Here is a 24,987-nt window from a genome sequence, read left to right as displayed (position 1 = left end):
TTTATTTTACTGTGGGGAGGGTAGCTCCCATAAAATGTTACAGTCCGTGTCTTCGTCCAAATATCGGACTCCGGTAAACCAGGTGGCAGCAGTAGCCGGTAATGCACAATGGAGATCGCGAAGCAAACTCATCAAATAACGAGTGAAAATGCTCAGTGTTTCATTGATGACCACGATACTTTTTTATTCGATTGTGACGGTAAATATCATTTCTTTCAAATTTTAAAGTTGTTTTTTAGAATTCCACTTTGAATTGCGAGGGGTGGGCATTGAACAAAATCACCACTCAGTTGAGTAGAATTTAATTGTCAATATATCGGGATTCGAACCGTGTTCGATAAAATGACGTGACGTCATGCGCATTCACAGTTCGCGCGCTCAGTCGGATACAAATCATCAATTGAAACAGAAAAAGATGTTAATAAGAAATTGAAAATAAATATAGAACATGTAAAACCATGAATGTAATTCTTGCAGGTGTTCTTTGGCATGGATCTACGCCAATCCCTGGGGTTGTTGAATTCTTGAATAGTCTCAGAAAACTGGTAATTCGTCTTAACAAACTACTGTTGCTCTGATATGTGAGAGCCATTCAAAATTCTTAAATCATGATTGCTTTGTTTAACAGGGAAAACACGTATATTTCGTCACGAATAACAGCTCTAAGTCGCGAGCGATGTTGCTTGCAAAAATGCAGAAATTCGGCATCCAAGCAAAACTGGTAGTTGCAAATTTTGTATTTTTTAGAAATTAAAGAAAATTAAGCATAACGGGATATTCCTGAGTATCTTTTCGTATTAGTTGTATTCAAACTTCGATTGATAGGATGAAGCGTTGACGTCGTCTTTCATCGCTGCGCATTACCTGAAGAATGTATTAGACTTCAAAGGAAAAGTTTACATGATTGGAAACAAGGCAATGTGTGATGAGTTGGATGATGTCGGCATTAAGTATATCGGGGGTGTACAGGTAAGGCAAAGAAAAGGTGCTGATTATGAGGATTTTAAGTGCATGTGTATATTTATTAGTACAGGAGCCAGTTTCTCAAAAGTTAGTTAAGAATTAACTGGTAGACAAATACCGTGGCAACAATGCAATTGAGTAGAACAACCACACTCGGACATGGAGTTAGGGTAGATAAGATTAAAACTCAATTAAAATGCAAATCTAATAGATTTAGAAATGAATATTATTCATCAAGAATTGGAATCTAAAGACATAACGTTTCGGACCTTGCCCACCGCTCAGCTACTCATTCAGAAATTCCTTAATTTACCGATCTCTCCCTAAAAGTAATGGACATGTTTATGATTTACTAATTCGTCTTAATTCTTCGTTGATTTTTAAGCCGGATCCAGTTCCCGAGAACTTCACTTTCGACGCTTCTTGGACCTTCGAAAAAGACCCTGATATAAACTGCGTTCTCGTCGGTTTCGATCCTTGCCTAAACTTTTTAAAGGTCTTCAAAAAGACGAAATATCTAAACGAGAAACCGGATGTACTTTTCATCGCTACAACTGCTTATGAAATGTCACACTCTAATGTTGCAGTTAGTATTCCAGGTACTGATTAAAGCAACGCTTCGGAAAATCTTTTGAAACTTAGATTTTGCCTCTCAATTTGCAAAATCTGCAATGCCGTTGAGTTTGTTTCGCGGGATATCAATATGAATATACAATTTCGGAAATCTTATCCTTATCCGTCCAGATTCTGAAAAGAAAATAATGTACTTGTATCTCCTTGTGAAAAAAGTCAATTGTGAAAGAATGTTCGTCGATCTAACGTACCCACAGCTCGCGGTTATTATGCTCGTAACAGTTAGTTTTTATGCATGATTGTAGGTACGGACAGCTTCGTGAAAACGCCGTGTAAACGAGAGCCGATCATCGTCGGCAAACCGAGTAAACACTTGTTCGAGGTGTTGAAACACTTGGACCACGTCGATCCAAAACGCACTGTGATGGTCGGTGATAAGTACGTAACTGATGCGTGTGAACATTTGAGATTGTGAATTCATGTTTCAGTAGAACCGCCCGTTCTTAAATCGGTGTCATTTTTTGGCGACATTTTTTCCACCTTAGCTGGGAAACTGTTTCATGATGATATAAAGATCAATATTTTCGATTTTATGAGACTAAGAATGACCGTTCTGTCAGGTACACGGGCAATTCCTCTATTTACAAATTATTAGTCTCCTAGTAAACGACTCGCTAAATTAATGCAAAAAATTAGGATGCCTTTATTCAAAACAGAGTAACAATTCCTTCTCGGGTCATAGAACCTTGATGATCTAACTTTTAGTTTATCAAGGCCGTACCTAGCAATATTTGAATTTTAAGGGGGCAGAGAAACCCGAAAGAGGACACTTCTAGGATATAACAATCGTATTTACCAAATGGGGCACTTTTTCAAAATTTCTGGCCCCGTTTCCTCTGTTAAATACAGCCCTGGTCATTAATACTTTTTTCGAATTAATTTTCATAATTCGCACGATGCCATCGTGTAAATTTTGGTGTACAATGGAATTATTTTTCTATCAGAACAGTTTAGTTTGTGTATAATTGTGATATATGTAAAATCAATCTATACTTATATATTACACCGTGATGCTGATGCTATATATTTTCAGTTTGTCGACTGATATACTGTTTGCGCACAACATCAACTGTACCTCATTACTGGTTTTAACCGGTGTTCATCAGTTAGACGACGTGGAACGCTGCGCTAACAGCGACGATCAAAACGACCGTAATATGGTTCCAGATTTCTACATGCCTTGTATCGGCGACTTCACCAAGTTGTTAACGTGACTAGCGTCAATGATAGTCAATTCTTTAAATAATTTTTTGTCAGTCCGATCGATATCCGAAAGTATGATTTTATATAGCATTTTCGTACGGTCGAGTCGTTTCTTTAGAGATCTGCGGGTCAGAATTTCGAATAAAACTTTACTTTATGAATCATGAATAATCGATTGATTGATTAGTTTCATTTGATTGGATTTCTTGAAAGGGACTGATGTTTACACTAGGGTTAGCGACGGACCACTTCGAGGACACTGGTGAAGGACCGTCTGGAGCTGTTTCCATTCAAGTTTTCGGTCATAACGTCGTCAGGTCAAAGCTTAGAGAATTTTAAGTTTCCCTGGATCTGTAAGAATAAATCATTTATCACAATTCGAAACCTAACCCACGTATTATAAACACTGGATTAACAGATTATCCTTTTTACACTCGATGGCTCCCTCACCGGGACTCACTAGCTCCCATAAAATGTTACAGTCCGTGTCTTCGTCCAAATATCGGACTCCGATAAACCAGGTGGCAGCAGTAGACGGTAATGCACAATGGAGGTCGCGAAGCAAACTGATCAAATAACGAGTGAAAATGCTCAGCGTTTCATGGATGACCACGATACTTTTTTATTCGATTGTGACGGTAAATATCATAACTTTCAAAATATGATGTTGTTTTTGAAAATCCCGCTTTTGATTGCGAGGGGTTGGGCATTGAACAAAATCACCGCTCAACTGAGAATAATTTAATTGTCAATATATTGGGATTCGAACCGTCTTAACAAGATGATGCGATAAGGTCATGCGCATTTTATAGTTCACGCGGTATGTTTGAATCGAGCTAGAATGATCACGCCCATAATCGTTGATCGATTCACGGATACGATCAATTGAAACAGAAAAAAACATTCTTTTTTTATCTTAGAATAAGGATTGACCCTGTTATTTATTTAGTTCTTGAAAAAAGATTTTAATGACAAATTCAAAATAAATATAAAACATGTAAAACCATGAATCCCATTTGTTTCGAATTTCTTGCAGGTGTTCTTTGGCATGAATCTACGCCATTCCCTGGGGTTGTTGAATTCTTGAATATTCTCAGGAAATTGGTAATTCTTAATTAACTACTATTGCTATGATATTCATTCTGAGAGACATTTGAAATAATTTTTTTAACAGGGAAAACACATTTATTTCATCACGAATAACAGCACAAAGTCGCGAGCGATGTTGCTCGAAAAAATGCAGAAATTCGGCATCCAAGCAAAACTGGTAGTTGCATATTTTGTTCTTTTTGAAAATTGAAGAAAATTAAGGATTCTGTGATATTCCGGCGATTTTATTTCTAGGATGAAGCATTGACGTCGTCTTACATCGCCGCGCATTACCTGAAAAATGTACTAGACTTCAAAGGAAAAGTTTTCATGATTGGAAACAAGGCAATGTGTGATGAGTTGGATGAAGTCGGCATTAAGTATATCGGGGATGGACAGGTAAGTGATAGAAAAGGTGCTGATTGTGAGGATTGTATAATTGCATATGGTTTTGCCGTAACCAGTTCCTCGAAAGTTAGTTAAGATTTAACCGGTGGATAAATACCGACTGCAATATCAATATTTGAATAACCACCTCTGACGTGGAGATAGGATAGGTTAGATTGAAACCAACTATACGCAAATCTAATAGATTGAAATGAATTCTATTGATCAAAATCTAAAATCAAGACACAACGTTTCGACCCCTTTTCTCTTCCCTTTCTCTAGAGACCATCGTCTTAAATTTTCGTTGATTTTTAAGCCGGATCCAGTTCTCGAGAACTTCACCTTCGACACTTCTTGGACCTTCGAAAAAGATCCGGATATAAACTGCGTTCTTGTCGGTTTCGATCCTGGCGTAACCTTTCCAAAGGTCATCAAAACGACGACGTATCTATACAAGAAACCGGATGTACTTTTCATCGCTACAGATGCAGATGAAATGTTACCCTCTAATGGCGAATTTAGTTTTCCAGGTACTGATTTAAAAAGCTTCGGAACTATGTTTTAAAAACTTAGATTTTGCCTCTCAATTCGCAAACCCGGTAATATTGTTACTAAAAAATATGTGAAAACACGAGTAAATCAGCTCCGAATAAAGCAGAGTCGACTGTATCCCTGCGAAAATATTTTTTTTCTGATACAACTCGCGGTTATAACGTTATCAATTAGTAACGCATTATTGTAGGTACGGGTAGTATCGTAAGCTTCGTGAAAACGCCGTGTAGACGAGAACCGATCATTGTCGGCAAACCGAGTAGACACTTGTTCGAGGTGTTGAAACATTTTGACCACATCGATCCAAAACGCACTGTGATGGTCGGTGATAAGTAAGTAATTAAAGAAAAAAGACCCATATCTCCACGAAGAAAGTTCCACTGACATGAAAATCGCCCCCCCCCCCCCAAAGACATGACTGGCCACGGGCCTGAAAAGAACAACCAGTTCTTAAATCGTGTCATTTGGCGACATCTTTCCCGCCTAAAGCTGAGATATATTCAAAATGAAAATATTCAAAATGTGTTAAGATTCTTGTCGGGATCTCTGAATATTAATTATATTATTTTTTCGATTAACTCATCGTCTTGTAAATTCTGTATACAATGGAATTATTTTCCTATCAGACCGGTTGAGTTTGTGTAACTGTGATATGTAGACTTCAAGACAATCTATACTTATATTACACCGTGATGCTGATGCTATATATTTTCAGTTTGTCGACTGATATACTGTTCGCGCACAACATCAACTGTACCTCATTACTAGTTTTAACCGGTGTTCATCAGTTAGACGACGTGGAACGCTGCGCTAACAGCGACGATCAAAACGACCGTAATATGGTTCCAGATTTCTACATGCCTTGTATCGGCGACTTCACCAAGTTGTTAACATGACTAGCGTGAATGATAGTCAATTCTTAAGATAATTTGATTGTAACCTTTTGTTAGTCCATTGAATATCAAAGTATGATTTTTATCTACCAATTTCTTATCGTCGTTTTTCTCCGTAACGCGGTGGTCAGATTTTCAATAAAACTTCACTTGAATGAATAATTTGAGTGATTTTTACATTTGATGGATTTTCCAGGGGCTTGTATCACTGTAGATAGTTACCTTATCATTGATGGTAAGCTATTATTATCGATGGGCTTATAAACCGCAACGAATATCCGCATAGTGCGCCCGCTCCGCGGAAAGGTTGTGGCCGCGGCACCTGTAAGACGATAATCTGTTAATATAGTGTCTATGATATAAAAAATATTATCTTAAAACATTTACTTCATATTTATTATTGGCATTGGATTAACCGATTAACGTTTTACAGTACATACAACTCTGATCTGATACGAGCCCCGCCTGATATCACCGTGACGTTTAGGGTGGTTCTAATAAAATGATATAGTCCGTGTCTTCGTCCAAATATCGGACTCCGATAAACCAGGTGGCAGCAGTTGACGGTAATGCACAATGGCCGCTGTTCGGGTAAAGGTCGCGAAGCAAACTCATCAAATAACGAGTGAAAATGCTCAGCGTTTCATGGATGACCACGATACTTTTTTATTCGATTGTGACGGTAAATATCATTCCTTTCAAATTATGATATTGTTTTCGAAAAGTCTGCATCGAATTGCGAGGGGTCGGTCATTGAACCAGATCACCGCTCAGCTGAGTAGAATTTTGATATATCGGGATTCGAAACGTATGAGATATAATCATGTGACGTCATGCGCATTCATAGTTCGCGCGCTGAATTTGAACCAACGAATCGACGAGCCATCGATGGTAAAAATGTTCATTCGAAATGAAAAAAAGATTTTAGTGAGAACTTGAAAATAGATATAGAACATGTAAAACCGTAATTTTATTTACATTTATTACAAAATTCTTGCAGGTGTTCTATGGCATGGATCTACGCCATTCCCTGGGGTTGTTGAATTCTTGAATATTCTCAGAAAATTGGTAATTCTTGATTATACTACTATTGCTATGATATTCAATGTGAGAACCATTCAAAAATCTTAAATCATAATTGCTTTGTTTAATAGGGAAAACACGTATATTTCATCACGAATAACAGCACAAAGTCGCGAGCGATGTTGCTAGAAAAAATGCAGAAATTAGGCATCCAAGCAGAACTGGTAGGTACAAATATTTCAATTTTGAGCAATTGAGGAAAATTAAGAATTTTTGGAAATACTTGATATATTATAAGTCTCTTTGTATTTGTATTCAAACTTCGATTTTATTCCTAGGATGAAGCGTTGACTTCGTCTTACATCGCTGCGCATTACCTGAAGAATATACTAGACTTCAAAGGAAAAGTTTACATGATTGGAAACAAGGCAATGTGTGATGAGTTGGATGAAGTCGGCATTAAGTATACCGGGGGTGTACAGGTAAGGCATAGAAAAGTAGCAAAACATGAGGATTTTATTTGCATGTTTATTAGTACAGGTACCAGTTTCTCAAATGTTAAGAGTTAATTGGTGGACAAATACCGTGGCATCAATTAAATATCGTAACAGAATTGCCACACAAAGACGTGAAAAAATCAAAACCCCATTTACGAAAAAAATTTAAAATGATAGATTAATTGAATTAAAAACTAATTTTATTTATCAGAAAATAAAATCAGAAGACAACCTTTCGGACCCTCTATATTAACACTATTAACACCATCGTTAGGACAGAAGTCGCAGTGAATTTTAATCTTATCGATGTTGCTTTTTAAGCCGGATCCAGTTCCCGAAAACTTCACATTCGACGCTTCTTGGACCTTCGAAAAAGACCCGGATATAAATTGTGTTCTGGTCGGTTTTGATCCGTGCGTAAACTTTTCAAAGGTCATCAAAACGACGACGTATTTATACAAGAAACCGGACGTACTTTTCATCGCTACGAATGCGGATGAAATGTTACCCTCTAATGGCGGATTTAGTCTTCCAGGTACTGATTAAAAAAATACCTAGTCTAGTGTGTCAGGGTTTCGTGCTGAGGCGAGTCTCGATGCCGAGAGGTTCTAATTTCTCAAACCACCCTATATTGGCAGTTGATTATTATACTAGAATTAATTATAATAACGCTTTTTGGAAATGTTTTAAACGCCCGCGGTTATGCGCGCAAACAATTATTTACTTTTTATGATGCTCGATTGTAGGTACGGGTAGCATCGTAAGCTTCGTGAAAACGCCGTGCGAACGAGAACCGATCATCGTCGGCAAACCGAGTAAACACTTGTTCGAGGTGTTGGAACACTTGGACCACATCGATCCAAAACGCACTGTGATGGTCGGTGATAGGTACGTAAATGATCGTGTGGACATCGAGACTGAATTCTAGTTCCAATAGAACCGCCCGTTCTTAGGTGACATCTTTCCCCCCTACTTGATCAGATAAGCTGGGGAACTATTTCATGTTTACATATCAAAGATCACTTACACGTATAAATGGAGTTAAGATTTTACGAGACTCTTAAAGGACGACTTTTCTGTCAGGTACACGGACAATCCTTCTATTTTCTAGCTAACGGCTCGCTTTAATAATCGACATAACAAATAAGGATGACTTTAAAAGATATTTCTAGGAAAAAGTAAGACAAATTTTGAAAGATCCTTCTCGGATTTCCGAACCCTGATTATCTAACAAATTTCAATGGTCATTATATATTGTATTAGTGTTTCAAATTCTCACACTCTATTCCGCCGCTCTCAGGAGACATTGAGTATCTGCCATCTGAGTAATTTTGTGAAATGAAATATACATTTCCTATTGTACCCGTATCAAATAAATGCATAACATACGTTACTATATTGTATATTTTTAGAATGTCGACTGATATACTGTTCGCGCACAACATCAACTGTACCTCATTACTAGTTTTAACCGGTGTTCATCAGTTAGACGACGTGGAACGCTGCGCTAACAGCGACGATCAAAACGACCGTAATATGGTTCCAGATTTCTACATGCCATGTATCGGCGACTTCACCAAGCTGTTAACATGACTAGCGTGAATGATAGTCAATTCTTTAGTTGATTTGATTGTAATTTTTTTTTGTTAGTCCGTTTAAAATATCAAAGTATGATTTTATTTCCCATTTTCGTGCTATTGTTTGTCTTCAATACGAGATATCTCAGAACTAGTGTTAAAAGCGATCTGAAAAATAATTGTGTCAAAGATTTATCTTGTTTTTGCTGAGTAAATCCGCTAAGATCTCTCATTCAAAAGTCCCCGATAATCTTTACCGACGAACTAATCTATTTTCCAGTGGAAGGTATCTGTTGAGGCAATCGTGTTAAGCTACCAATGATTTTACAAATCATTTTTACTTTCGTGAATTTTATTATTACATGTATTAATTTGTTATGCGTCATTTGATACGAAATACATCGAAATCAATAAGTAAATGAAACGTGTTTTGTTAAGTTAGTTTTCCCAATTTTCTCGACGCAGTTCGAAGCTACTGGCGTTCCTGAGATTGCTAGCTGAAACCACATACATTCGCCTTTTTTTTCAATAATATAATATAAAAACTTAAACGTGTACTCGTATTCTTTATGTTGAAATGAACCAAACTCAATATAGATTGAAAAGCCATGTTGAATGAAGTCATATTTCTATTTTCTAAATGGATTTCGTTTCCTCGATTGACTTGATTTTTGTGACCAGCCCAAAAGTTGGTTTAAGTTAAACGTTTAATGGTGAATGTTGGTATCTAACTAACTTTAACACCGAATTTAAGCCCCAGGGTGATTTAGCTTCTTCCAGGTTCCAATAATGCAAACACAATCTTCTACATACCATCACTTCAACTTTTCGATATTATTCGAAAAATTTACCTATTTCAAGATTTTTCCGGAACTCGAACGATTTACGAACGCGCTAATGATGAACTAATTTCCTTCTGGAATTTACCTCCTTTAGCGGCAGCTACGCCTAGCGTTAACGATCCGCCGTTATTTCGCGTTCGCGGTAAGCAAAAACAAAGGAACTAATCGTGAAAAAAGAATTTTTGAAACGGCTATTTTTTACTCGAAAACGAATCATCGACGTTGTTGAAAGTTGATAGTTAATGAACAATGCGGATGCGAATGGTATTTTGCAATCACGCTCCGGTGCGAACGTCGGCGAACATCAAAGCGTTTCGGTGTCGGGATGTTTTTGTATGTATATATGTCTTAAAGTGTTCGTAATCTGTACAGGTCGTTAAACATGCATGTTCGAGGGGAAGAGGAAGGAGAGAGCTGGTAAAAAGGTGAATTCAATTTACATCTCTCGCCGCGGTGAAGAGTAACCCAACACACAATGCAGCGGCGGCTGAACTTGTTACTGGTGTCGTGTTCTTGCGAACGAAAGATTTTTCACTGAAATAAAACTGACTAAAATTGACGATACATACAAATCGGAATATGACTCATTTTTACAGAATTAGATTTTTTGCAATCTTGTTGTTACTTTTCTCCTGTCGTGTCGTGTTCTTGCGAATGAGTAACATTTCACCGAATTAAAACTGACTAAATCCTCGACTAAGCCAATATATACAATTCATATTCACGTATCATCCCAATATGACTCATATATGTATTTAACGAATTTGATTTTTTTCAATCTAGTTGGTTACTTTTCTTCCTAGCATTGCCGATATTTTCCGTTGCAGGCTTTTTTCGCATCCTGATAAAGGGATGCTGTCCCTCTTACTCTTATCTATTTGGTCGGTTGATTTGATTCATACTTACTCGTATTACCCCGTACAAACTCACTACACCTGCCCGAAACAGTTGGAGACTTTCTGATTAAAACACCCACATTGATATGACTTCATTTTCTGAAATGCTGTTGAGGTTTTCTTCAGAAAATTACGGCACCCCTATTTCGGGAAAAACTGCGTAGATTGCAGACGATTTCAAGTCCTTTCCGATATCCTTCCTTTTCGACATTCTGAGAATTATTTGAATGAAAAATAGTTATTTTTCTTATCGTGTGAATGTGCATATTTTCGTTCTATAAATGCACGATTTATTTCTTTTTATGATTATTCGTAATTATAATATTGTTCATCGAATTTTACACAATTTAACAACATTACTAAATACAGTATTTACAATAATGATAATAATCATAGTAATGATAATCATAATATAATAGCAATTTTCACCCTCATTATTCCGTTAACCTATTTTCAACCGTGATTAAAGCAATTGAAATTTGTAAACAATTAGTTTTTAATTTATTTTTACTTCTTGAAACTACTATCAAAAACATCGACGATCATCGAAATACATTCCCTCGCATGGATTCGAACCGGATGTGACATCAATGAATCTTTACTATCAGGTTCGAATCCCAGCAAAGGGATTCAATTTGAGAAATAAAATTATTCTACACTCGTCTAAAAATTGCTAAAGCCTCTTAACGGTACGTTTAATAATTTTTTTGGATTAGATTATATCAGAATTTTCCGCATAGCAATAATTTGTTCGACAATAACAGCTTATTTCTACAGGACCCTCGACTGTTTTTGCCTCCGATCGAGTTTAACCATTAACGACGTGATCGTTATGGACCCATTGAAAACGAGCATCTACCGGAAAATCTAGAAATATTGTCATCAAGAATTTGTGATTACCGCCAAAAGATCATGTGAATAGTCAATGATCCGGGGTATAGTTGGGTTAATATAGCTATTTGGAAACTCGGTAACTCATCGACGAATAACGGAGGCAAATATCAGTAGGATATTTGATATTGTCAATTGATTTTCATGCAATTTTAGGAGGTAGAATACATCATAACTGGAATACACTAACTACGTGTAAAAAAATTCTTTTTTTCTGGATTCTAATTTATATCGATATCATCAACATAATTATTACATACGTAACCTTTCTTACCAAAAATGATCAAATGAAACTCATGAACATGTTATTTAGATCTACGTTTTTAAATTTGTATAAATTCGTATAATAAAACGACGATTGATAGCACAGCCGACAATGGGAGCCGAGATCTCGTAAAAATCTCGAGCTATCACGCCCGTTCACCCGTAAGCCACAGTCCGGCCCAAAAATGATTGTCACAAACAAGGACTACGCGTTTGAAGCGCGTTTACACGAAACTCAAAAACCAACGATAAACATTAAACAGTTACTGACCATTTTCTCATTCAGCAATAAGACACTTTCAACCTCGAATCGATCTGTTTTAGTTCGCCACACGATTTCTTCTATTTCAAGCTGCTTCGAATCCGATCGTGATCAATAATATATCAACGCGTTGGTAAAGTTTAAAACGATTTGTACAAAATCTTAAAAAGAATTCTCATAGTTCACCCGTTGTCCGAGTCGAGTTCGATGCACGTGTACAACGGTTTAGTCATTTTATTCTTCATCATGTTCGGCGACATCTTCGTCGTCGACGTCATCGACGAATTCCGATTTATCGATGGAAACGTCTCTCTTCACGCGAATATCTTCGTCATCGATGTTTATATTATTATCGTTATCCTCGTCAAGATCGGAAACTCGCTCGACTGAGAAAGTGTCTCTTTTCCGTCGAAAAACAACATCCTGTAATGTCGGTCTCGGCGTCGTCTTCCTGTTCTTGTTCCGTCTCGATTTTTTACCCTTCTTGCCCTTCTTTCCCTTCTTTCCCTTCCTACCCTTTCCTCCTTTACCTTTGCCCTTTTTCCCTTTGCCCTTTCCTTTTCCCTTTTTGCCCTTGCCTTTACCCTGGTTGCCTTTGTCCTGTACATCTTGCGAATCGGTCGCCTTCAGTACTTCCACCCCACCTTTGCATATCGATTTCTTTCGCGCCGCCTTCATCGCTCTCTTCAGAGGTCGACTCTTCTTATCCCACTTCAGGGCGTAGGACAAAACTAATTTATCGTCCACTTTTTTGCCCATGATGAGATAGTTATCTCTGATCTGACCTTGAAGACGGTTGCACTCGCATTTCGTGCCCGCTTTCAGATGGAATGCCGTTCTTTTGAGGTCGTTTTTCGCCATGTTCTCCTTTTTGAACCATTTCTTCTTTTTCTTGATGTTGATCACGGAATCTTCCCCTTCCGTCGTCGTCTTTTGTATTCGTACTTTCAAAACTAAAAATAAGAAACGAATAACATTGAAAACATGAATCAAAATATCTCTTGTATTCATAAAAAACTATCCTTATTCGATAAGTAGAGAACCCCACAATAATAACGAAAAAATAACATTAAGTCAGAAATGTTTCCTGGGGCTAGTTTATTAAACGTTTCGACTTTATTCTTATAGTCATCTTCATTGAATAAACTACTAGCTCAAGGAAACATTTTCGGACTTTATATAATTTTTTTTTCATTATTATTGATGGATTCTCTACATATTTTCGTCACAACACGGATATGGAGTGTGTTACCATTTTCACGTATTTCTAATGATAGTTCAATGAATTTCTAACCACGATATTCCCAAACCGATATATTTTCGCCTATTCTAAGTCTATAAATCAAGTTCAGGCAAGATATTTAACTTTTTTTCACCAGTAATAAGTAAAAGCTCCGTCTCGGCGAAGACGTATCCCTACATATAAAGAACCTATTCAGCGAGTATAACGAGATTTTCGTACATTCTGCGTAGAAAAAATCCCGTCCGATTTATAGCCTTCGTTACAGCTACTGTACACGACTTGTAATTTCCCGAACGCGCAGTTTATGGACACTTTTTCAGGCATTAATCTCCTCGGGAAAATTTACTATCATATTACTACGAAACGAAAACATTTCATTATACGAAAAAAAGTATAAGTGTTACGAGTGTTAAGCGTGCTACGTCTCGAGAGTCGGGTCTTTACATAGATACAGGTTTTATTCGTTAGAAACTATTAAGAAAGAGATATTCGAAATAATGACACGATCCAATACAATTATACACATTTTAATTCCAAAATAGTTATTAATGTGCGATAAACCACAATAAACGCACCACTACAAGAATACTTTATGGAAATTTTGAAATTAACAAAAACGACCATCTCCGTCAGTTCTTTATTGATTTTGATTCTTCCTAACTTCTGAGGTACTAACTAAGTTTAATAAGTTAACTCAGTAGTGTGAAAATCCATGTGCACGTTTAAACTAGGGCTAAAGTAACATGTTAAGAAAATACATATGATGCTATTCTATGACATTTTCTTTTCTAACTCCCATTTACTGTATGCAGGTAAATTATCTAAGGTTATTATGTGCCGTAACAGATTCAACGTATGAAATAGCGAACTTAGTTTTCGAGTGAAGTAGGTTTTTTTCTATTGAAAATAAGATCGACGCTATTTATGATTTGCTATCGTCGTGTTTGTTGCTTTTACGAACGAGGGAGAGAGAGAGAGAGAGAGAGGTCAAAACTGGAATCTCAATTTAACTTCTATGGGGTTAAGTAAGGCGGCTACTTTTTCCACCCGTCTAGTCTCTGTGTTCTATAGACTACGATCCGGTGTGATCCCTTATCAGAATCTTATCAGCTGACAAAAACTAATGTAAGCGCTCCGAGCGAGAAAACGAAGGTATAGAAAAAGTTTTCAGAGATTTCACGTTGAGCTGAGATCAATCAATCAAGTTTGAAACGTTAAATACACCGATCGCTGTGTATCAACCTCGAGTTTAAATGTTAGTCAGCAGAGGCCAAAGCTTCCCGTTCGTGTCAAATTCTATATTTTCTAATGCAGGCTTTTCTATGGGTTAGATCTTTCTATACTAATTCTTCAGAACAATGATTACCTGGTTTGAGTATAATAAATCTTCAGATGGGATTAGAACTGACTCATCTCCAGGGGCGGATTTAGGGGCAGGTATCGGGGATCCGGACCCTTGCTTTCCCATTGAGGAAGCCCTTATCGTTGAACTCTGAACATTCGAGACTCATCTTCTCGAAAGTTGCAACCTTTCTTCAAAATTATCTAAAACCGAGGGCGGAACCACGTAGAACCTCGATGGAGGTCGTCGACTTGGCCGCTTATCCGAGAAATGCATTTCATTTTCTTCTAGACCCCGGCCTTCTAATTTTCCTAGATCTGCCCCTGAATTTTCCAGATACCAAAGCTGGACGAATGTCTCTGCAACATCAGTCTGAAAACCTAAAATTGGTGGTTTCAATTTGAGACTTTAAGGTCGGTTACTTAGCCATGGCTTAGATTTAAGACCATGGTCTTAGTTCTATTACCGATATAACAACTTTAGTCTTAAGATCTAACACCATTTTTAGACTTAGGTCACGACTGTGCAACAGTGGTCGGGCTGGCTAAGGTAGAATATTTGAACTTTTCGAATTTTTACATCGATTATTTCGATGCATTCCATCGAATCAATTATAACCTCAACCGCACAATACAGCCCGATCCTGTGTATTCTCCGAGGAACTGTATCCCGTACAAGCAGAGAAACAAAAACACAATCGTTCGATCGTTTCGTTCTCTTTCTCTGCGGTAAAACTAATGAAAAGTTGTACAGACATAACCCGGACACCTGCTTGCCGTCAAACAGTCAGCTATTGATACGGTTGAAGCGGCTAACATCACAGGCCGAGCGCGCAGCTTCTTGCCTTGTCTCGCAGACGTCTACACCCGAATAACCTCCACGATAGCACCTCTCACCAATTCAACAATTTTCACGAAACCGATCACTTTTCCGAAACTACATATATTCGCTTTTAACAACGGCATCGCATTTTCAACAATGACTGAATGAATACTTTTCGAACGAATGAGAATCTAATGCCTATAAGCCTACCGGCGTGCACTGGGCCGTCCGCCGTCAGCAACCTTATTTCTCAAATCAAAATTGTACATATCAATTGTATGGAATAGATTATCATTTCCATTGTGATAAACTTCGTTCTGTGTTGCAAGTAACGGTTCGATTCTAGCCGTGTTTTCTTACAAAAGAAATTAACATTTTTTTAAACTCGAAATCTTGAAGCGTTAAGTCTTCGCTACATTTTTCAGATGCGGAATATTTTGCCGCTATGATGACGTGCGCCGAGTTTGTTATCTCGGATTTCTCCGCCGATGATAATCCCCCCGACTTAAAACTAACCTTTCGGGAAACATTCTTCTAAATTGCGCAGCGTTTCGTCGAGTAACCGGGGAATAATCGGCGGCACGGATTTTGCGCGCGATTATCTCCGCAGTCTTTGCGTCGATGTTGGACGCAGTGGGGGCAGATCCGGTACACAAGCCTCCTCCTCGTAGCGTTGGTGATAATTAGCCCAATCAGGCACCGGTTAAACCTCTGGCTCTATACGCGAATATCGTTACCGAACGAATCCATTCGGTACGCGTTAGTTCTCAGAACCGATGTATCCTCAAACACTCGAATTTCATCAAACATTTCAAACGCTCTAACGAAATTTAGCTTTCCCTGCATACGCTATAAGTATTTAACTTAAAAGAAAATTTAGAATAAGCGTAGATAAAGTATTTTTACAGTTTGATAAATTTACGAATTTATCATAAACTGGTCAGCTCAATATAGTCGAAACTTAAGTCCAAAAGTCTTAATCTTAAACCAGTTCAAGTCTAAATTTTAAGACTAGTCTCAGGTTTTTAGATGGGCTTAAACTGGTCTCAGGCTGTAAGATTGACTATAGAACTAGGATGGGGTTTGACTAAACGCTGGTTGTAAGATTTACTAGAACTAAGATGGCCCAAGACTGGCCTTAAGTCTAAGCCATGACTGTGGAACCGAAGATAGAATCGAACCTAACCACGTGAACTGCAACACTGGGTACATTGCGTCGAAAAATAAGAGAACTGTTTTTTTTTCGTTTTCCTGAGTGACTGTATCACACGAAATGATACGCGAATGTATCTTAATTGTAATTATTTATATCGGAGATCCTATATCCAGTGGAAGGAACGCGTGTTCGGCGCGGTTTTTCTTTGAAAACGACGGAAGCTTGTTCGTACGGTCGATTTGATTTGTGTTGTCAGTTATTATCCAACGGTGAAAATTTACGTTTTGCTGACGTATTCCATTAATTTCGTTCTCACGAATGGAACACCTGTAAACGTTCTCGACTATCCCGCTGTCTAGGCAATATCGTGCGCCAATAAATCCACGTACAACAAGACAGCATCGGGGGAACTTTAAGTACATCGACAACTACTCATTCTCGAACTAAACCCCGTAAAGTTTTCCGTTTAAGTGCCACCTTACACGTCTTGATAATAAAAAACGTATAGAAAAAATTACCATATTCTCTCTCTCTCTCTCTAAACAACGTATTGCAAAATTGTCGATTGGGTCGATTAAAAAGAGAAATCAGAAATTCTTGAATCATTACTAATCAGCTCACAAATTCCTACTTCAATTCTGGCCACCGAATGCAGATGAGTTTAACGTAACTGAATAAATAGCTTTTCCATCAACGGGTATTTTGGACGGGGTTAGGGTAATGAAAACTAATCTTTTGACGAATTTCCCATACCATTGGTACCACTTTTTTATATTCTTAATAATAAACTCTACTTGGCAGTTTAAAAAAATCTTTTCTATGGATCGTATTTGACAAAAAGGAAAACACGGTTATATGTCTCTAGTTTTCTGTACTGCCGTGTCTGCTGTGGTTGATTCGTTGGAAATCTAATTCAAATGCCTGTTGACCTGTTATGGAAATCATCTTTCGTCGAGTCTAAAAAAATCCTCTAAAACCCAGTTTGTCGAAGCTTATTCAAAAAAATGAACAATGAAATGACTATAGAGGAGTGAACGCGTTCGACATTCATTTAGTATTTGGTGAAGTGTTATTAACCTGGTTTTCAGTGATTAAAGAGGATGTTTTTCGAGGGTCTTGAATTCGCTATAAAATATAATTAACACATACACTTCACTGTGTATGGTGCGATTGCGGTGCTTTGTTGACGCCTTGGGTGGACGCAAAACTACGTTTTGGATGTGAACATTTTTGAAACACGAAGAGGAAAAATGTTTTAACATTCTTGACACTAAGGGCGTCTCCGGTATCATCATTTGAGTCCCACGGTGATGGTATAGTAGGTTGTTCAAGTAATATGTCTTTTATGCATGGATCTATGCGTCCATCATTACGCAGTATGAATCCCAAACGTATTTACGACGCCGTGAAAACCGTTGAAATAATGTATATATTGATAACTCTCTAAATCGTTATTCAAGGGTATTTTGTGAGTCGATGTGCACTACGTCGTCAATATTGGCGTTCCAAAATAACGATTAGATACAAAAGCTGAACATTGGCGTTTACTTTGTAATCAATTAGATTTCATGACTCTTATCTTCTATCTAATTGATTTTCGTGCAATTTTAATTATTGCGTGAGTGGACGTATACACTCCGTTGCCAATATTGGGACTGGTTGCCAGTGGAATCAAATAAATTCAATTCAATTCAATCGTCAATGTATTCAAATTCAAGATAAGTTCATTGATCCTTTATTCATGATGATATTCATTATCGACAATACCAAGCGTTTTATATGCAAGCCGTGTGTTATTTCTCAAGGCATCAATAAACTTTTAATTTAATTCCCTTGTTTCCGTGCTACCGGCATGTTTCATTCTACAAAAAACCCGCACCGTCCCTATGCGAGGCGCGCAGGTGTAGTGTATGGGAATGGTTTTAGAGAGGCCCCCTCGTGGACAGGACTGTCAGTCATCACAGTCGGCTGAACTTACCGAATTCCGCGCGACAATAATTGTCTACTATGCCTTCGAACGTATCCGGTTCCCGACATGGCGCACATATTCGATCGTCTGAAAAGAAGTTCGAATAAGAAGTCTTTAAAGTTATAATCGCTCACACGAACGCGAAACAATACATAGAAACGAACGATTGTCTGTGTATGAGTGTGTCTGTCGCGAAAATTAACACTTCGTAAATCTTGGCCGCAAGATTTCACGGCGATTATCCTTACAGACCCGCGGAGCTATAGCAGACACAGGGGGTGAACGAACAATCGTACGTTTATTAACGTGAAAAGAATAGAGGACGATTGAAGAATACTGTACAGAGAGAGGTTCACAGGACAGACAATGTTGGGAGGGTCGTCACGCCACATGAATATACAAATAATGTACGCGCAATACATCCATTTCTGTGTGCTAGAGTACGAATATGATTTATGGTAATTAAAAAAAAACTAGATTTTACTTTCTTAGTTCGTAATAGTTTCATTCGATTCAATACGTAACGATCAAGTCATATAATAACGTACGTGATATAGAATAAGGTATTAGGGTAAATATTTGTTAAAAACATACTAATATGCATATGATGAATTTAGCGATTTAAATTAGAGATATTTCGTGAAGCATTCGCAACCAACACAAATCACGAAGCAATATTGTAAATCAAGTTTCCTAGATGTACTATGTCGTTAGATTAATGATTGAAGCTTACATTTGTTGATCATGTTTGCGTCAAGTTGGATTACTTTTTTCAAAGATTTTCTCTTTTTTAAGCTACATAAAACGCGGTTTTTAGTTGCGAGCTCGTTCTCGTTTATTGCGTAGGAATTCAAACATCGTGGTCGTCGCTTGTCACCACATTTTAGATCGAGTATTCGTTCTTGACCTTTTCTTACATTTCGATTTAACCGTACCGGATTATTTCTCAATGCGGTGTGTACGCGACGGTGTTTGTCGGTTTTGTCGGTGTTTTAGAAAACGATAAGTAGGTAGACAAAAATTGGCCCCGATCTCGCGTTTCGATGACGTACGAGGTATGCGGGCCTGTAGGTACAAGGGTGTCGCGCTACGCGTTAGATTTGACGCGTCCGAATTTTAGTTACTTTTTAAACGTCACAATTCGGTAACTGGGTTGGGGTACTCGAAACGAATACGGAGCTAATGTATAGCGACGTGCGTATTCTTCTGAAATGCGAAGAATACAAGACGTAATGGAAATTTACACTTAGGAAGAATAGCCCGTGCACTTAGACGTGGGAATAGCTTTTATGATAAAAACCCACTACGTAGAAATTTAAGACAAAATTTATCATTCAAAAACAATTTGATTTTCTTTTAATTCTAGATTTTAAAATCTTTTTTGAAAAAATGAATTTTGTTCCTAAATTTGTACGTAGTGAGGTTTTATCACACATAATAACCTTTACACTTTCTGCGGTCGGTACCGTATAACGTTTCTCATTTTTTCATCATCAATCGTCGTATAATTTTCTATCGATCGATCGGGGGGAGATGGAGCCGTTGTATGCAGGTACAAACACCGGGTTTCATCGGCTGGCGCGTGTTTATCGATAATACAAGTCAATTCGACACGGATAACCAGAACATCGGTTGATGAACACCGGGTTCAATTTGGTGCACCGTCGGAGTCGATCAATTCAAAACGCGTATGACGAAATAATACGCGGATAGTTTATTATTATGATATGGAAAAATGACGTATTTTTGTAATCAGTTGGTGGCCGCCGCATTCATCGGTTTCCGTGGGATTTTTGCGCACGAAAACGGGGACACCCATCCTAGCACCGCGCTATTGTTAGGCACGCCTTATCGAAGACTCGTTTCAGGGGCCGGTTGCATAGTCGTGGCTTAGACTCAATACCAGTCTAAGGCCAACTCAGTTCTTTAGCCAATCTAACAACTTAAGACCAGTCATAAGATTTAAGACCACTTTCGGACTTAAGTCACGACTGAGCAACTGGGCCCTCAGAAGACTTTTTAAACGCGTCTTTTTTCATGTGTTTCGATTCGTTAACTAAGTTACGTATAGTTCATAATACGATTTTAGTGATTGTATAAACAATTTGCAATAATCGTGCTAGAGCTTATCAATCCATTCAAATTGCGAAATGTTTCAACTGAAAAAAAAAACGTAAACGATAACGATAGATATGATGGTAATGGACTAGAAAAAACAAGAAACGGATTAGGAACTTTTATAACGCGTACACAATACAGAAAATTAAGGAATTAAAACAGAACACGACAACAGTTACAACAATAACAACATAAACAAATAGACAACACAAACGGTTAAAGACAAATAATACATGATTACAACGTTATAAAATTGAACTGAAAATTGAAAATGCAGTTATCTGTAAGCTTATACCGGGCCTATACGCGCTATATAGTCAAGAACAGTATAGTCGAGTATATGCATCACACTTATTCGATGCATCAGGAATAGACTTTGTGCATGGATTTGATTCTAGATGAAAACGGTCACCTTTCTCGTAACGCCCACATCGCCGAAGAGAGAAGGAATAATAACTTAAAACCGTGGAACTTTTCGCGGATTATATCTCTCTAATGAACTGCGTAATTACGTACGTACGTAATTCTATTGTAATCGGTGCGTAATTAAATCTTAACGTTCACCTGTTTTAATAATTACATAACGAGAATTAGACTTTGACATGTCCATTAATACTAACGACTCTCACAACGTTAATCCTCTTTTACGCTTTAATTTTAACACTTGTTCCACGGTTAAATCCGTGTTAATTAGCGTAACGACCGCTTGCGGTGTCGGGCATGTCCCTGACTGTATTTTTCAATACGGTTTGCGTGTATAATCCCGGCTTAGTGCCACCCCGTACCTTCTGGACCGATCATTAGTACTCTAATAATGCCCGGGATAATTCGCCCCGTCTGGTTACCTATAGATCTACCCCCGTGGATCAAAATATTCGAAGCCGTTCTATGTAGAATATACATGAAATTATCGAACTGGTTATTTTTAGATATCGGGTGGATTAGCGCGTTTCGGGACTAAAGGTTTAAAGCTGCGATACGTTCATGGATCGATCTGATAACTGCATTTGAAATATTTACCGTCAATTCGAAAACAACCTTGTGTATATTATACCTTTAACCGACTTCTATCTCCGTATAAGAAATAGCATAGGATTCAAATCTGCACATAGAGCATATAATAACAAAGATTGTTTTCGAATATGTTACCATGAATATGATATACTTGTTAGCCATGCGTTATTTGCATCTCACACGTGTTATATCAAACGTCAACCAGGCCAGCACGCGGAGAAATAAATAAATGTATAGCTCACCGATTTTGGTCGAATTACCTATTTTGTTCCCGGTCTGCGCCTGTATGCACAGGTCGTTGTCCGTGAACTTGTCGCAGTGCACCATCTCAGGCCACGGAAACCCGTAAGAGTTCATGCGGGCCTCGCAGCCCGATTTGACGCTCTCGCACAGCGACCGACACGGCCAGATTTCGCGGTCCAGACAAACTGGCGAGAACAACGAACACAAAAACAGTTCGGTGTCGCCGTGACATTTTATATTCGACAGAGCATTCCACGAGCCGGCTTGCTGGGTAACCTCCATCAGACTGTCGTGGCCGAGTAGATTCGGCAGCCGCATCCGAGGGTATCCGACGTTTTGACACAGCGTTAAATTCTTGGGAATGTCGACGCATTTCGGTTGCTGAGATCGACCGCCGTTAAGCATGGCCCAGTCATCTTCGGGAGTGCGCTCGGCAAAATCGGCCATATACGACGACGACGATGGATAGTTGAATTCGTAAGGATCTGGCTGCGTGGCTGCCGCGCAAACCCCGATTATCAACACGAAAACGTAGTATATATCGAATATATTCTCCATTTTGCCGTTTCGCCTTTTCCGAGTCCTAATTCTTGATGAGAAAGTAAATATATATGTACAACAAAACCGCCGATATTTTTTTTTCTAAAAAGACTTCGTCGTTTGGCTGTTCGAGACGTTCACAAAATATGCATCTTTTCAGCCGAGGCGTCTTCGAATGCGCGGCGAATCGTTATCCGTTGGCTGATTCAGTTTATTATGACGTTAATCCGAAACTGGCGTCAAATTCCATCGGTAGATCAAAACATCGCGCGTAAAACGATCGTTCAGAGCGCCATAGTTTTCGACTGAGTTTACGGAGAACTGTTGAATTGCGCGAGTATTCACTACGACTATACTCAACCAGTCAGTGCGTTCGCGTATTATAAGTCTCGCCACCACTGCTGAGGGTTTGCGCGCCTGCCAATCAAACGCCTCGCTGAATTTTTAGCCAGATTTCGCGGATTCGGCGCAAGAGAGTTGATTTACTTTCGGGAATTAACAACCGATATCATCATTTAGACCGCGTCAACGGGCTTGTATATATTTTTATTTAAAGCTGTGACGTAGGCTTCTTCGTGGAATGGATTATGAAGCGAATGAGAATGATATTATTCACCCAAAATCGAATTCGCTTTGTATATGAGAAAGTATCAACGGTTTGCAAAGGCGGTGGTCTTGTGTGTGTGTGTGTGTGAATAGGGATGTATCCTGACCACCTGAGTGGGGATATCCGCTGCGACTTTATTCAATTGACGGCAGTCTCTTAATAAGACACTTTTCAAACGTGTTGACAAAAGAACTGAACTACAAGAAGGCTTTTCCTTCCTTGTCAAAAACTGTTCTTAAAAAGTAATTTTTGAGGCCAGAACTGAATTGTGGTGTGAGGCTCTTTCTCACTCGAAACTTTATCCACATCTATTTTGTATTAACAAACCTTATAAGACTAAACCACCCGGCAATGGTCTAATGTTTCAGTAATCGCTGTTTTCTTGGACGAGTTTCTGGGACAAGGCGTTTTGTCTAAATTCTTTCTCAATACTTCCAATTCTCGAAATCATAGATTCATATGTTTACACACGTAAATACATTTTCGAAAAAAAGAAAATATTCTTTTATGAAAGATATCTTCCGAATTCTATATGTACGTACAGTCAGTGGCACAAAACGCAGTTGACACATTGTAAATGAATTCACCGAACGCGACAACGTCGTCGTTTCTTTTGTCGACGGAACCTTTTTGAAGTTACCGCCAGCGCGGCGAATTCTTACCGACTGGCTGTCAATATTTTCAACCGGATACAATGAAGGATATGAATTTTTAAATGATCGACTTGTTTCCATTCGGCGATCGGTCTTTTTCTCTCGTGTGTCGCGGACGATTCTAAAGACGCTTGAAATTTGTCAACGACATCAAGCTTTGTCTCAACGCGTATATACACACGGCGTTATTTTGATTTTCCAGATCATTGAGGGATAGGGCTTCTCGTCGTTAATCCATTATACTTAAAAAGAGCCGCCTTCAATATAATTAACGCCGTTTATTATCGACTTGTAAAGGCCAAGACATGCGGGAGGATTTGAATCAGTGGCCATCGGTCAAATCCGACCTTTCAGGAGTGTACCCGAGTTACCCCGGCCCATCCTTCGACAACCCCGTGACCTGTCGTCGGCTGTCCAGTCGACCGCGGAACTTCCAACGCCGTCAATTTTGTAGTTCAAATAATGTGTCAACATAATATCTAACAGTTGGAAAATCTAACGCGGATTTGCTTATTCAAACCACCCATATGAAATAATACTATATAGATTGATACGTGTATTGATACATTTTGGTGAAATTCTGAGATGAATAAGTTTACATATATTTCACGTTGGTAACCAAACCGATTTTGTAGAAAATCCATACTCTTCAAAAATATCTATAAGACTATAGTATGAATATGGGCGTTGACCCTCGGTCGGGACCCACACGCTCGAACGAATCGGCGCAAGCCTCTCGATGATGAATATCGACGCCGAAGGATTAAAAAACCGAGTCTTCCCGCGTCGCCGATAAGCACCGAATGAACTCGGTCGTATTTTCCCAAACAATCTCTCAGACAGACAAAACAGTCGAGACACACGCTGCGATGGGTTTACTGCGATCCGCATTCTCACAAAAACGTCAATCATGTCACCACCACTACTACCACCACCGTGATTTCTGAGTGGGGCGATAGAACGGAAACGGGTTCTAAACGCCTCAACTACTTGAATATTATTCTCTTCTCATTTGTTGTTCTCTTCTCATGACGTCTATTCTCTATTCACACCCGACTCAGAACCTAACGAGATGCGAATCTTTTATTCGAAGAAGCGTTTTCGACGGGAAATTCATGTACGTACAAAGTGTCTCAAGAAATCTATTCAATCGTGACAACTTTCGAACTGGCTACAGTTTTAATCTTTTGTGTCTTTATATGGTAGGGCTGATATTTCGATTGTGTCACAGGGACGGATGACAAAATACAGGAGAAATATCGGGAAAAACATGTCTAACATGACGACATACATGCATCGCATTGAGTG

At 38.5% G+C, this 24,987-nt stretch overlaps 3 protein-coding genes across 5 annotated transcripts; 2 read left to right on the top strand and 1 right to left on the bottom strand.

The window, feature by feature from the left end:
- The first annotated feature begins 90 nt into the window (after positions 1–90).
- On the top strand, positions 91–5,783 carry LOC141913323 (uncharacterized). The gene is made up of 14 exons (XM_074804828.1): positions 91–199; positions 478–545; positions 629–721; positions 826–969; positions 1,349–1,562; positions 1,842–1,974; positions 2,630–2,756; positions 3,362–3,437; positions 3,836–3,903; positions 3,974–4,066; positions 4,144–4,287; positions 4,592–4,805; positions 5,018–5,159; positions 5,543–5,783. Exons 1-14 carry the CDS (start codon positions 109–111, stop codon positions 5,721–5,723), a joined length of 1,788 nt encoding a protein of 595 aa, XP_074660929.1. The 5' UTR covers positions 91–108; the 3' UTR covers positions 5,724–5,783.
- Positions 5,784–6,292: 509 nt separating this feature from the next.
- On the top strand, positions 6,293–9,223 carry LOC141912908 (glycerol-3-phosphate phosphatase-like). 2 transcript variants are annotated; one of them, XR_012620208.1, is made up of 8 exons: positions 6,293–6,402; positions 6,721–6,788; positions 6,875–6,967; positions 7,082–7,225; positions 7,562–7,775; positions 7,987–8,128; positions 8,352–8,418; positions 8,653–8,688. XR_012620208.1 is itself a non-coding variant. In XM_074804335.1 (7 exons), exons 1-7 carry the CDS (start codon positions 6,297–6,299, stop codon positions 8,831–8,833), a joined length of 948 nt encoding a protein of 315 aa, XP_074660436.1. In that variant the 5' UTR covers positions 6,293–6,296; the 3' UTR covers positions 8,834–9,223. The 2 variants fall into 2 exon arrangements, 1 of the variants encoding a protein (XP_074660436.1); XM_074804335.1 differs by lacking the exon at positions 8,352–8,418 and having other exon boundaries at positions 8,653–9,223.
- Positions 9,224–10,892: 1,669 nt separating this feature from the next.
- LOC141912683 (secreted frizzled-related protein 5-like) lies at positions 10,893–22,783 on the bottom strand. 2 transcript variants are annotated; one of them, XM_074804013.1, is made up of 3 exons: positions 21,879–22,783; positions 18,514–18,591; positions 10,893–12,925 (listed from the first exon to the last, which is right to left on the bottom strand). In XM_074804013.1, the coding sequence occupies exons 1-3, from the start codon at positions 22,435–22,437 to the stop codon at positions 12,207–12,209; spliced, it is 1,356 nt and encodes a 451-aa protein (XP_074660114.1). In that variant the 5' UTR covers positions 22,438–22,783; the 3' UTR covers positions 10,893–12,206. The 2 variants fall into 2 exon arrangements, with proteins under 2 accessions (XP_074660114.1, XP_074660115.1); XM_074804014.1 differs by having other exon boundaries at positions 21,897–22,783.
- Positions 22,784–24,987: the final 2,204 nt, after the last annotated feature.

Source organism: Tubulanus polymorphus, chromosome 11 (genome assembly GCF_964204645.1).
Source record: "Tubulanus polymorphus chromosome 11, tnTubPoly1.2, whole genome shotgun sequence".
Lineage (NCBI taxonomy): Eukaryota > Metazoa > Nemertea > Palaeonemertea > Tubulaniformes > Tubulanidae > Tubulanus > Tubulanus polymorphus.
The sequence above is the reverse complement of the archived record's forward strand: the minus strand, read 5'-3'. Positions and strand labels throughout refer to the sequence as shown.

Coding starts and splice junctions, on each gene's coding strand:
- LOC141913323 (XM_074804828.1), top strand. CDS start 109: ATGGAGATCGCGAAGCAAACTCATCAAATAACGAGTGAAAATGCTCAG. Junction 970..1,348: donor AGTATATCGGGGGTGTACAG/GTAAGGCAAAGA, acceptor TTGATTTTTAAG/CCGGATCCAGTTCCCGAGAA. Junction 2,757..3,361: donor ATCAAAACGACCGTAATATG/GTTCCAGATTTC, acceptor GAGGTCGCGAAG/CAAACTGATCAAATAACGAG.
- LOC141912908 (XM_074804335.1), top strand. CDS start 6,297: ATGGCCGCTGTTCGGGTAAAGGTCGCGAAGCAAACTCATCAAATAACG. Junction 6,403..6,720: donor TTTTTTATTCGATTGTGACG/GTAAATATCATT, acceptor AAATTCTTGCAG/GTGTTCTATGGCATGGATCT. Junction 7,776..7,986: donor TGGCGGATTTAGTCTTCCAG/GTACTGATTAAA, acceptor GCTCGATTGTAG/GTACGGGTAGCATCGTAAGC.
- LOC141912683 (XM_074804013.1), bottom strand. CDS start 22,437: ATGGAGAATATATTCGATATATACTACGTTTTCGTGTTGATAATCGGG. Junction 18,592..21,878: donor AGGTAATTCGACCAAAATCG/GTGAGCTATACA, acceptor ACTTCTTTTCAG/ACGATCGAATATGTGCGCCA. Junction 12,926..18,513: donor TTATTGTCGCGCGGAATTCG/GTAAGTTCAGCC, acceptor TCTTATTTTTAG/TTTTGAAAGTACGAATACAA.